Source organism: Accipiter gentilis, chromosome 30 (genome assembly GCF_929443795.1).
Source record: "Accipiter gentilis chromosome 30, bAccGen1.1, whole genome shotgun sequence".
Classification (NCBI taxonomy): domain Eukaryota; kingdom Metazoa; phylum Chordata; class Aves; order Accipitriformes; family Accipitridae; genus Astur; species Astur gentilis.
This window is the reverse complement of record NC_064909.1, coordinates 16,965,503-16,978,530: the sequence shown is the minus strand read 5'-3', so window position 1 is coordinate 16,978,530 and position 13,028 is coordinate 16,965,503. Positions and strand designations below refer to the sequence as shown.

The 13,028-nt window shown below is 40.9% G+C and overlaps 1 protein-coding gene across 1 annotated transcript in view; it reads right to left on the bottom strand.

The window, feature by feature from the left end:
- ALK (ALK receptor tyrosine kinase) overlaps positions 1–13,028 on the bottom strand; it is a 318,128-nt gene that overhangs the window by 35,532 nt on the left and 269,568 nt on the right. The window contains exons 11-12 of the mRNA XM_049833894.1: positions 12,704–12,847; positions 1,492–1,654 (exon numbers count right to left, since the gene is read on the bottom strand). Of these exons, the coding sequence (XP_049689851.1) occupies positions 1,492–1,654; positions 12,704–12,847 (307 nt within the window). The remainder of the gene's footprint in view (positions 1–1,491; positions 1,655–12,703; positions 12,848–13,028) is intronic.

Genomic DNA, 13,028 nt, shown 5'->3' with positions numbered 1-13,028 from the left:
ATGTCAAGTTAATTTAAGCCCACAATTGCCTCCTCCTTTCCCCAGGCTCTGAATTCTCTACTATAGCCTTAAGAGGTACAGAAGAGAATGTCATCCATTTATATATAGGTTACCAAAGACATTAGCCATCTATTATCTATACAGAACCTAAAAGTCTGTTAGGTCATTTATAGGACTTGAATAGACAGGTCCTCCCTGCAGGACGTGTGGTTTGTATTGTGTAGCAAAAATCTGCCTACAGTGGCACTGGAATTCTGGCTCTTCTTGGGCTGGGGGGTGATATTAAAGAGATGAAAATGTTGTAAGTTTATTGCTTCTTCTCTTTTGGGCTATACTTTATAACCATATTTACTGAATGCCAGTCCTGAAAAATTCTATTCACCTCAGGCAACTCATTTTTGATAGCTGAGTAAAATATCATTAATGTTCTTTTCATTACCATCAATCCTTGTGGTAATAGGCACTCAGGCAGAACTTGCGCCTAGCCTAGCCAGTTTCTCTAAACTGCTTTGCAGTAGACTTCTGTTAGAGACTGACATCTATCCTCAATATAAATATTCTTTTTCAATAAAAGGAAAAAAAAGAAGATGCCACTAAGTTTTAACTGAAATTTGTTCTAAGCCTTCAGTGGAGTGTTCTGCTTTGAAATCCGTGATACCATCATTGGTTTCAATACGGAATGTGGCATAAAAAACCACTACTAGACAGTCATTGATTCAAACAGACAGTTCTGCTTACAAACTGATGCATGTAATGGCTTGATGTCACCATTCAGATACAGTGAACTAAACTTTGATTGTACTTTTTTCCCCAGCAAGAGCAAGGAGAAAAAATGATTGGTAAAAATCTGATTAAGTGGCATTGAACTGTATCTGATCATCTCCCTTTGAAAATAACTCCACAGAGGGATTTAAGCATTAGAACCCTCAGTATCACAGAGCCTAACATTTAGGTGGCTAGGTTCCAAAATCAATTCTACAGCGGTGAGCCAGGCTTACAGGCTCAACTTACCTTGCCTACATTTTAAACAGTCAAGATGCTGAGCACAGCTTGATGCAAGCTGTCCGATAAGAAACGCTCACATATGATTGTGCCTCCTATACCAGGTGGAGAGTGAGCAAACTCATTCTGATCCCAGAATTCAATGGATGGCATACGGGATACGTATGCCTCTTGGCCGGGGGAGGTCAAAACACTCGATTTTTCATTACTTATAGAGATCTCCCAACCCATTACCATTTAGGCTAAAGATATGTCTGCCTCAGGTGGTTGTTTCTCTCTCTTCTGTCTTTCACCAAAAAGTTGCATCTTCCAGACAAGAAATCTGAGACTGGAAGGACTGGGAATTACAGAATCAGGGAGAAGTAAAACCCATGTAGACCTGGCCAAACTTCTGAATATGGTACTTCATATATGCCCAGCATGTACCTGCAGCTTGGAGAAGTTTCGAACGCAAAGATACATCATGATAATTGGAGATGGTTCTCTTACCTGTACGTGTTGGTTGCTGGTACTCTCCAGATCTGAATGCCTTGGAGAATCCCTTCAGCTCCTACAATCACACTGAGGTTGGAGTTTCTGTAGGCATCGTTGCATTGGCTCTGTGTGGGGCCATAGGGTCCACTGGCACCACATGTTGTGAATAACCAGTGATCTGAAATAAGGACATACACAAAGCATGATCCCAACATCCCAAGATCAAGTAGCTGCTCTGCTCTTTATTCACTCTCTTGATGGACCAAGAGAAGAACCTGGCCCCTGAAGTTTTAGCCAGAACAGATACTCACAGAATTCTTTTAGAAGACTCATAGTGCTGTATATCTCAGTATTTGACAGCTTTTCATCTACATCTCCTGAAAGCTATCACAACTATGAACATAGCTTTACTTTTCCTAAGGCTCAAAAAGGCATAGATCACAGAGTAGAGTAAAATGCAACACAGACCACCCAGTTTTGGGCTCTGCTCTCTGGGCTGTTAAAATGCATGCTCATAACCTCAAGACTAGTGCATTTTAGCCCTTTCAGTTTCTATAGACATTTGATTATTTAATTTATTTTATATGGGAAAGCAGATGTTAATTAGGTAAAAACCTGTAAATACAACATCATCTCAGTGCTTAAAATATAACAATAAACTAATTGTATTTTGAATAATTATTTGCTCATGAGAGATTCAAGTTAAGCTTCAGAAGGCAAAACACCTAACTGAGGTCTGTAAAACAAACATTCAGCTCGGCATGTTCTAGGCCAGATCTGTGGGTGTAAATCAATGCATTCCCATTGCAGCCATTTTCACCAACTTGAAGTACTAGCCCCTTAGAAATAGATTTCTAGAACAAGGCTTTGCTGATTTGTGCCTCAAAAATCTGATCTTTTAATTTGAATACATGATGTTGAAAATGCCATCCTTTTCCTTAAAGATTCATTATTAGGGCTAGCACAGTTGTAAGACCACAATGCTCTTGTAAAACCCACCCTAACATATTTGCTAGTATATCAGGAAATATTTCATATGTAATCAAAACTAAGATCTAGATGGAAAATAAGTAGACTAAGAAGTTTTCATGTACATTACATGATTTATCATTCATACTTATTAACAAGCTAATATACACAATCCAATAAACTCCATTATTTAATTCTACTGCCATTAAAGACAAAATACTTGAAATACACCTAAAGAACATTATTTCTACAAATTATGTTGGGCCAGCTAGCCCTCCTTATGGCTTTCTCAAAGGGCAGCATTTTCCCACCCAGCTTCCACTAATGCAATACAACATATGCAGACTCTTTCAGTGATGGCACTAATTAGCTCGGACAGAGCATTAACTTGATCTGCTTCTTGGAACTTGCAGCTATTGTCTAAGCAGATCTGGTCTAGAAATGATGGTCTGCATGTGTCTGCATGAGAGAGGCTAGCAGTTTTACCATTACTGTCACTGGAGGGGTTCACCCACCAGAAATACAAGGAAACACATTAGTTTAGCCAGGCACAAGGTCTGAATTACCTTTTCACAAACTAATCCTGAAGCTGAGCTAAATTCCTTCTTATAATAAAGTTCAATGCATGAAATAGATCAAATAATTTGGCAGGACTTTAAGAAATAAAGTGGCTGGTATTTCTGAAAACCCTTTGTAATAGAGTCTTGGCTATTCCAAGAAGCAATGTAAAACTACTACTTTAGGAAAGTGTCCCAGTCTAAGTACTGCTAAGAGAATAATCTCTTCCTTCTTACTGCAAAATCTACACCACCTCTCCCCAAAACTCCCCTGGAAGTGTCTTCTAGAAATTTTGCTATCGTTATTTGTTTTATATTTTATTTGTTTTATTTTTCAAATCCTTCTGCAATGGGTGGCAGTATAAAGTCTAAAATAAGTAGATACCAAATGGAAGACTTCCCCTCTGTCTCTAAGGCACCCCCCAAAAAAAACCCCAAGAACAACAGGTCAGAGGGGAAAAGCACCTAAGCAAGCATGGTCTAAAAGTTCCTAAACAAAATGCTTCCGTAGCTCTGATATCGACAGTCTTGCACCAGATGTTACTTATGTTTATTCTTGCAAAAAAAAAAACCCCAAACCAAAGCAAAATCTCACACAAAATGGAAGACGAGAGACTCATTCTGTCAGCTATCACAGTGATTTAACATTGCAGTATCCCAGTGGGCTAAGCCACCCGCACTGAAACATATGTTTAGTAAAGGAGGCAGGTAAGTGTCTTCGTTTGGAACAATAAGAAGCCATTTAGATGTCTCTGGTGAAACATCAAACATGTTCCCAAAGGTAGAAGCAGGTGACCTTCAAGGGGACAATAAGTCCAAAACATGAGAGAATCAAAATGGTAAACTGGAAGTGATAAAACCTAGGACAGACCACAGCACGTGGATACTGCTGCTGTGCTTAAGCTTTGTGTTGATGATTTACTCCCTTCAAATAAATCTCATTCCTCAGGTATCTGCTTACCTGGCCTTGGCAAAAGTATCTCTAGACACATGTAACATACAGCACAGCTGGACCTGAAACTGGCAGCTCTTGACTCCCACTGGGTTCCAGGGACAGGGGATCAATGAACTACGTCTTATTCCAAAATGCTTTTCAATGCCCCCCTCTTTCCTTACAAGCCCAATGCCCTGGTGGAACAGAAGAAAAATACCCTCCTGCTGCTAACATTATGTCTCCAGACTTTGAACTGAAGCATCCAGAAAAAACTTTTGTATTTTCTGCCTTTTGGACCAAGTAGAGTGGGCTTACTTCCAGTGCAGAGTCAGTATCAGGGTAAGAGCAAACAGTGCTGGTAATTTAAGATTAGTGAATGTATATCTAAGCTCTTATACTCTGGCTTTTAAAACAGAGTATGAGAGGTTTGGGGAATGAAAAACCACAGATATATTGTGTCAGGGAGCATGACGTAAAGAACCTGAAGATGACTGAGCACAGGAGGTACTATCTCAGGTTTCAAAAGTGGTCCTGTTGCAATCGAGACAGTGGTATATACAAGATCACATGTAAAGCCTCCCAAGTTCGGCAGCTGCTGCAGTCAGTGCTAGCAAACATATTTACTTGCTCTGTTCAGGTAGATGGTAGACAGGAATGGGGGAAGACATGTTTCAGAAGTAGCAGAGCTGGGTACTGACCTTTGTCCAAAACACTGCAGGAAGAAGTCTGGCCCAAGTGAAGCCCATGGGGAGACTGCACCTGATTTGAACCAGCAAGGATTTCAGTAAAATCTACAGCCAGGTGTTGCATGATCTCCTCATTTGTCACTGCTGCACTGACTTGCAAACAGTCCTCCTCCTGTTTATGTGCACTTCATATTTGATACTGAAAGCCAGTCCAACATGTAACAGCTTTGTTGCTGAATTAAATGGGACAGAATATGTCATGGGAAGAAGTCACCCCTCATTTCAACACAATTAGGACAGATGGGTCTTAGTTACAATTCTGGATACAGACTAAAAACCTTGCACTTCCCTCCGTCTGCTCTCTGAAATGTTTCACAAAGCCAACCCTCAATTTGCAGATGTAACTGTAGCCCAAAAGCTTAAACCACTAACCCAGTATCAAAACAGAGTACTGCCTATCTTAGATAAGCCACCATTTCTTTTTTTGAAGTAAGACTAACCATTCGCTCCCTGTAAAGTATTGACTTTCTCCTGATTCTAGAAATGACTGCAGCATGTCTCATGAGCTCAGAGAAAGCATTTCTACAAGTTGCTTCATGCCACAGCAGTTTACAGTAATTCAATTTGAAACATTATTTTGATCTCCAAAGACTAAAGCAGCAGCACTGAATCAAAACTCCGTAAGCAGCTAGGTGAGAAGCACAGATTTTTTTTCATCGGTGCCCAACTGTGGTCTGTTGCACACTGCATGGCATACCTCCTCCTCCTCCTGCAGTGTGCAACAGGCTAACATTGCCAGCACCTCATGCTTACACGATGGGAAAAAAGCAGGACTCTCTCATCTAAATCCTCCCAAACAACTAGCAAATTTTGGAAGTTGCCCAACTTTACACAAGTTACAGGTGCCCAGTTTACAGAAACAGCTGAGCACTCCCATGGTGAAAACTATCAGGTAGTTAAGTGCAGGGTCCCTATATATTCTGTCATTGGTAGTTGCAAGGTGCTAACTTGCAACAAGAAATTCCTGTTTAAGGTGTGGGAAAAAGAAAAGAAGTGAAGATTACACTGAAATTCTGAATCGGGGTACTGTATTTCAGTGACTAATTTATACATCAGTTCATTCGACGGAATCCCCACTTTAACTAGAAACGTGGCAGAGGAAACGTTTGGTCCTCTGCCTGTTCACTCACACACTTGCCCTATTCAACCTCCCCAACACATTGCTAAGGTCCCAGCAACATTTTCCAAGAAATGCCATTCTGGCTCTATTAAAACAGATTTTAAAAAATTCCTTCTTCCCAACTTTTCTTTCCAAATTAGATTTACTGATGTATTTACACACACAGTCACTCTTGCTTATTTTTTTTTTGCACAGCAGAAATTCTAGTTTTCACACAGCTTGACTAGATACGCAAAGTGCACAGCAATCAAGGCAGTAGATTTCAGCCACAGCAAAGGGAAGTGATGTCCTGCTCTTGGAAAACAAAAAGAACAAAACCCCACGAGACTTAAAATGACTAATTCATTTGAAGCTCTGATATTATTTGTGGCCCAAGGCAGTACTGCTGCAGGCACTGCTGCAAATAACAACCAGCAACAATGAAGAGAAAACAGTGGAACAAAGCCTAAAGCACATCTGTACTTTTAACATAGAAAGCAATTTCACTGGCACATATAGCACATAAACTCTGTATCACAAAACAGACATAGGCATTTTAGCTATACCTCAAGGGCCTAAATGTATTAACTGGCATTTGTTAAATTAAGCTCGTTTGAACCGAGGTTCAACTCATTCCAAACCTAAACTTTACTGTGATTTGAGAAAATTACCAACGAAGCACCACGCTACTTGGCTTATTTTGGAACCTAGAGTAACACACTAGTGAAATGCATCAGTGCTTTAAAACAATGTGTAGGCAGTTCGTGGAACTTGCTGCCACAACCTCTATTCAGGCCCAGAGGTTATTCCTACTTCCAACAGAATGAAAAAAAAACATTAATAAGGGCTATAAGGTCTCATGCTTCATGGGCGTAAGAACCCCAGTGGCTAAACTTCTGGAGGTAACTAATTCTGTTTGTGTCCCTCAGGGAGTTCATTTTCTTCCTCTAAGGCAGTTGTCATCAAACTTGATGCCATGAACAAGCAGAATGCTTGCTTCATCTATTTGTAAGAACATTCACAAGCTCCCTTACAATATTTGGCCAATATGGGAAATCAGAGGCTCACAGGAAACTGCCCATCTTAATCTTCACTAACATTTGGCTGCCACTGGCATCATGATATGAGTGGAGGGATATGCCTTTTACTTAGTGCATGAACAAATCTCAGTTATGCATTACCAGTAATTCCAGGGTTGGTCAGTGCTGAAACTCTGTAGGCAAAATATACTACAAGCGTACATGAGAAATATGTTCAGTGATGTAAGGAAGGAAAAACCTTTCAATTTTGCTTTGGGTTCCGTTGTTTAACAATGTCCTGTGTGCAGTAATTTGAGATTATTACCTTTTACAGGATCAAGTTTGCCAGAGAACAACAGGGTGGGGCAGGGGTTTGAAAGATGATGGTAAATGGCAAAACTAGGTTGTGCTCACAGTCCCAGTCCCTGAACTGCTAAATGTGTCTACAATGATATTAATGGGATATAAAATGATCGTAGGAATTAGTGAGCCTTGCCAGCAACACCAGAACCAGTTACACAGGTACAGCTAGACTAAGATGAGGCCAGCTTTTCAACTATTTATGGAGTTACTATTTCTGCCTCTGTCTTTCCATTTGCTAAATGAGGGCAGCAATAGAAGATTTGGACATGTTTTTCAGTTCAACAAGAAGACGATCTGCAGTGATGACAAACAAATGCCAGATTGATCCTGAGTATCATTTCGAAGAAATACTCAAAGCATGATTCATGCTTTATATTTTTCTTAAGTGTCCATATAAAGGGAACACAACCAGGGCATCCTTGTAGGAAATTATCTGTGGTCAGTATGACAGGGCAAGGGCTGACTTTGAACAGCAATGAGAACAGCTTTCCTGCTACCTTCTGGACCCAGAAACTGACAAAGCAGCATGAAGAAAACTGATTTCTTTTCTATTTTGTGTTTCGCTTAAAGACATAGCAGGAGTCTTCCATAAAGGATGTTAAGTGAGACATGCTACTAACTTTTTTGGAATTTGTTCATAATTAAAAAGTAAGCAGAAATGCATGTTAGATAACAAAGATCAAGTTGGGTGGAGGTGGCAAAATTATTTCGAAAACTTTCCTGAGATTTGTAGCAGTTTCTGCACAATTTAAACTGCTATTCTTAAGAGCGGGCAGCTTTAAAATTTAGGTCTAAAATGTGTTAATTGCCCTGTTTATTTCAATTGTATGATTGACTGTGGAGAGCAGTTATACCAATTCAACTTTGCTATGTTGGGATCTGGTTGTATGTTGATTTTCAGTATTGCACCTTTGTTATTTTCAATCCTACAGAGAAAGCAAGTGTAAATACAGCAATAAAGAAATTCATGCCTACATAATCTGAGATCCCACCATCCGCCTCTGAGCATTTTCTACCACTGCTCAGGATGCTACCTTTGTTGGGGGGAGGGCGCTGAGCTGTTATTCACTGTGTTAATTGATGCTTAATACAGAAATACAATTCTGCAGATACCTTTATTGCATTATGCCAACAGTTCAGTTAGTATAATTGCACACAAAGAGAACCCAAATGTAATTTTCTTTTACTTAATACTCGTTCCACTGTTCCTTTCAGCTCCTTCATCTGATTAACTAATGTGACTCAGAGTTCTTCCGAGAAACAGCTATGTAAGTACTCGTAAGAGGACTCTCCCTGATGCAAAAGACAAAATCTGTGCAACCACTAAGTGTTGTGGGGAAGAGACTGGAGCTGGAGGAAAACAGTAACCCAGTCCAGATGAGAAAATCATTTGATGACAGTTTCCATGCAAGAAACTATGGTCGCACAATGGCTGGTGGATATGCAGATCAGATGGGACAAAACAATGCAAGATTTGAGGGGAAAAAAAGTTAATATTTTTGTACATTTCCCAACACACCATTTTTGTACTGTGTGCCCTGACACGAGTAAGTTGTCAGTGGGACAGACGAGAAGCTGAAACATCAAAAGAGAGGCTATTCTCATGGTATTTACAGCCTATTCAGAAGCACCAGAAATCTTTAATTAAAGCTTGATTGCTCTGTGTATTGTTATCTACTTTTGCCTACTGAGAATCCTATCCTGTCTCCTCCAGTTTCCATGATAGTAATTTGTTTACCTAGAGTTCCTCATTATTGCTCACTGTATCTTTATATGCCTGAATTTCCCATATTCTAGCCTTGTCTATAAAAGGAAATTGCATTGGTTTGATATAAATTGGCTTTTTAATTGGTAGTTAAACTCACTGTACAGAGATGCTATGGTTTGAGTGGCTTTCAGTTTTACTTAAACTGATACCTGATCAATTTAAAAACAAAGCCAAAGTAAGCTTGGTTTACATCAAAATAAACAGCACACAGCCTTTTGTATAGACTCAACCATTTCAATCAAAAATCCTAGTTCCACTAAAGTTGCTTCAATCTTCTGGTACACACAAGCTTTCTTACAACTTTTTTGCAAGCTTCTTCCAGAATCAATTTTCACCTGCAACCTTTCAGCAAGAAGCTGGCATTTCAGCAAATACATCATTAATTAATTGAAAAGGAAAGCATTTGCATTGCTCTGTGATCATCTATTTAATGGCCGCCTTGCACCACAAGTAATTGTGTGACTTGAAACCTACAGGAATTTTTCTGTGCTGGTCCTCATCATCATCGAGAAACTTGAGAGCACAACACTACCACATTAGTTGTAGTAATCTGGGGTTTTATTCTGCACAGCGCATTCATCATCCCACGTGTGACACATGACAGTAGTTAACAGACTTATGGCAACTTTAGGATCTTTCGCAATGTGGCTGCATTATGTGTTTTGAACCTTTGGTGTACATATCCTGGAGGCATGCCAAGCCACGATAAGCAATGGCAAGGCTGAAGAAGTAATTCACTGGATACAGAGCCTGAGAACAGAGGGGCCAGGGAGGTTGGTGGTGATGACTATCACTTCTGCTGAAAATGGATTTCCAAGCACAGGCAAAACCAGCAGGTGCATGTAACAGGTTGTTCTCAGTTATAAAGGAGCAAATCGAGGCCCATACCCTTGAAAGCAATGGAGCTTCTTTGGATTTTCCGTCAAGTAAACAAAGTGGTACCCGTCTTTCAGATTGTACTTCCTGCTGTGTAGGCTGAGCTGGCTTGGGGACTTGGGGAGGGCATTTTATTATCATGTTGTCTCCTCAGCTATAGGAACACAGTTCTTTGTTTTAATATAATTTCTTAAGAAGGAAATATTATAGCATGTGATCCATCACACAAGCCAAAGATCACATTAGCTGTAATTACTTTTGGCTGAGCTCATATTGGTCAATGCAGTCTTTGGGACTTCAGGGTGGCGCTGATGCTGTTGGTTCACTCGCACAACAGTAAATACATGGCCATCAAAGTAAAGGCCTTGACAGACTCAGCCTGAGGTTTCTTAAATGCATTACAGGATGCAGAAAGAAACAAGATTAAAGCTGGGTAAAATGGATAGCCCAGGGACCAAACAAGCATCTGCAGTGTTTGCTGAGAGCAGGGACTCAGCAACACAAAGCGAAAAGGTGATTCGGTGCTGTGGAGACCCTCAGAAATGCAATGACTTCCCAATGCAAGAAGCTGCAGCTTAGCTTCTCTGATTTCTGCCTTGTCTACACTGAGGGCACAAAGGGGAGAAAACTGCTGTAAGAGTGATTTCGAATCTCAGGGGCTGGAGACAATTTTAGACAGAACATGAACAGGACTGAGGATCAAGCCCAGAAATTAGGCAAACTGGCTTAGATACCACAGGAATTGCCTTGAATTTTCACCCCAAGGTCATAACAAATGATATGAATTGCTCAAAGTACCTCGGTGACCTTCTGTTCCACCCCCATGCAATCTGACTCCCATTACTACTACTGTCCAAGCATTTCTTTAAATTGCATTCGTCAGATAGGACAGGGAGCAGAAGCGCTAGATGTTCTATCATTTCAGGTCTAGTGAGAAGCAGGAAGTAAAAAAATCCTCAAAGAAACCTACAGCCACAAGATTTCTAGCCTAACACCCACATACCCACTATATATTAACTTTGCATCCAAACTTCAGGCCAGTCTCCAATCTGAACCTGGGTATCTAATGGCTTTTGCATTACTAAAACAGTAGGTACCCTGGAAGGAAATGTACAGTTGCCTTGGGGAACTATATCACCACCTAAGCATTGACATTCCTATAGAAAGTCAGCCAGAAGTCCATGATCTACACCTGCGTACAGATCCTACCACAAGATCACTGACCTAAGAGCAATTCTCAAAGCACCTAAAAGTAAAAGGTGGTTCCACTTACAGGCAGGTATCAAAGGGAACACTTCAAGGGATCCTCAAAAAGGCCGAAAGGGTCTTTTGGGAAATCATACCTTTGTGACCAGCCCAAGCTCACACACGACATCTGTAACAGAGCTAGACACAATCTTTGTAGCTAAAGCACAGGTCCACAGAGCCCAGCATCCTCTCATACAGGCTCATTCCCTCTGTCTCATTCTCCTGAGACTTTGGTCAGTGCTCCTGCACTTTTCTTGCTGTATGGTGCTCAGTACATAGAATATCAATAAACTCCACTTGATGGCAACTCTTGGCCTACACCACAGACTGTATCATCAGCCTCCGCTGCCAGAGCTTGCTTCACAAGAGAGCTCAGATATCAGCAGCTGCCCTGCTGTGGCAGCATGGAGCAGGCTAATACATCCATCTTTTCAGGTGGGCTTTGAAGGCTGCGTGGAGCTTTTGACCACACTGACCAGACTGCTGTTGGTATCAGAGCTAACACCACTAGTTCCTGTATTTCAGCAATACACTGCAGGCAGCAAAGGGAAACATAACCTATAACAGAACAGACTCGAAGTCTTTCTAAGACAGAGGAGTGGGAGAGAAGGCGGCAGCAGGAACAAATCCCTGGCTTACTGACAAAGTAAAGGAGGCATATACCAACCACGCTCCTGTTCTCTACCTTAAGAGGGGTGGTATTTCAAATTGGTAGGTAACTAGCTAGCCCTAAGTGAGGAGAAACAGCTGCATGCAGTACTAAGGGTGGCAGTTACAGCAAGTGCTCATCTCTCCTGTAGTTACCCCTCATTTCCATGGTTAGCCCTGCTCCCCGCGGTAGGCTGGAAATTGTGGCCACCTGGATCAAATCAGGAAGAGAAGCTGGCAAGGAGGAGGGAAGGAAGCAGACTGAAATAGAAATGTACGCATAGAGCCCAAACCAGATATTGTGAATGTGTGGGCATGCCTGGGAGAGGGAAGAGACAAACATTTGGGAGACAGTGATGTGAGGGGAAGGGAAATCTTGCATCTATTTGGCCCACGCCACTACAGTTAAGCTGGAAAGAGGAGCTGGGGGACCGGGGAAAACAAAATAACATTGACCATACGAGACTGACATTTCTAAATAAAAATCATGTTTTTAAAACAAAGACCAATGATGTACTCTTTCAAATAGGCGACGAAAATATTACTGAAAAAGCAAAGCTATGTTATTTCAAACCAAGACTATATTAACTAGAGATGGGTGTTCATGTTACAACATGCTGGACTCAGTCAATTTGGACACTTCACTTTGATTCCTGCCTGTTTTTCTGACCACGACACCAAACAAACCTGTCTTACAGTTTAAAAGCAGTTTTTACTTCGAGAAGAGGCTCCCTCTGGTTGGTTCTTTCACCAGCTTGCAATCAAAATCCAAGTTACAGTTAACAGCTAACGGCAATTGCTTTCTAGAGCTTGTTTTGTTTTGTTGTGTTTGTAAGGGACTTGGGAAAAGGTCTGAACAAAGGTTTTTGTAAAAAAAAAAAAAAAAAAAAAAAAAAAAAAAGGAATCATTTAGCCATTTGCATTTAGCCACATCTAACTGAAATCTGTACTAGTTGGAAACCTCTGCTGTCTGAAAATGCTTCTCAGATGAGACACACACCTGCTGGACCAGAAATGGGGGCAGTGTTGAGCTGGAGATTTCCCAGAAGCTTTTGTTCCCATCCAAATTTCTTCTGGTCACCTCTACTGGTGAGCAAATTGCTTGAGTCTGGAGTGGTACCTCGAGGTGTCTTCTCTCCACTGACTAGAAAACAAGAAGCCACAGATTGGTTTATCACTGAGGGTGGCTGAGTCAGTATGTAATACAAAACTGAAGCTAAATTAAGGGCTGCAGGCTCCTCTGCTGAGAATAAGAGCCTGCAGTCACAGGATATAACACTATTAAAAGGAAAGGGCAGATTGACTTTCCATTGCTGTTATGGGAA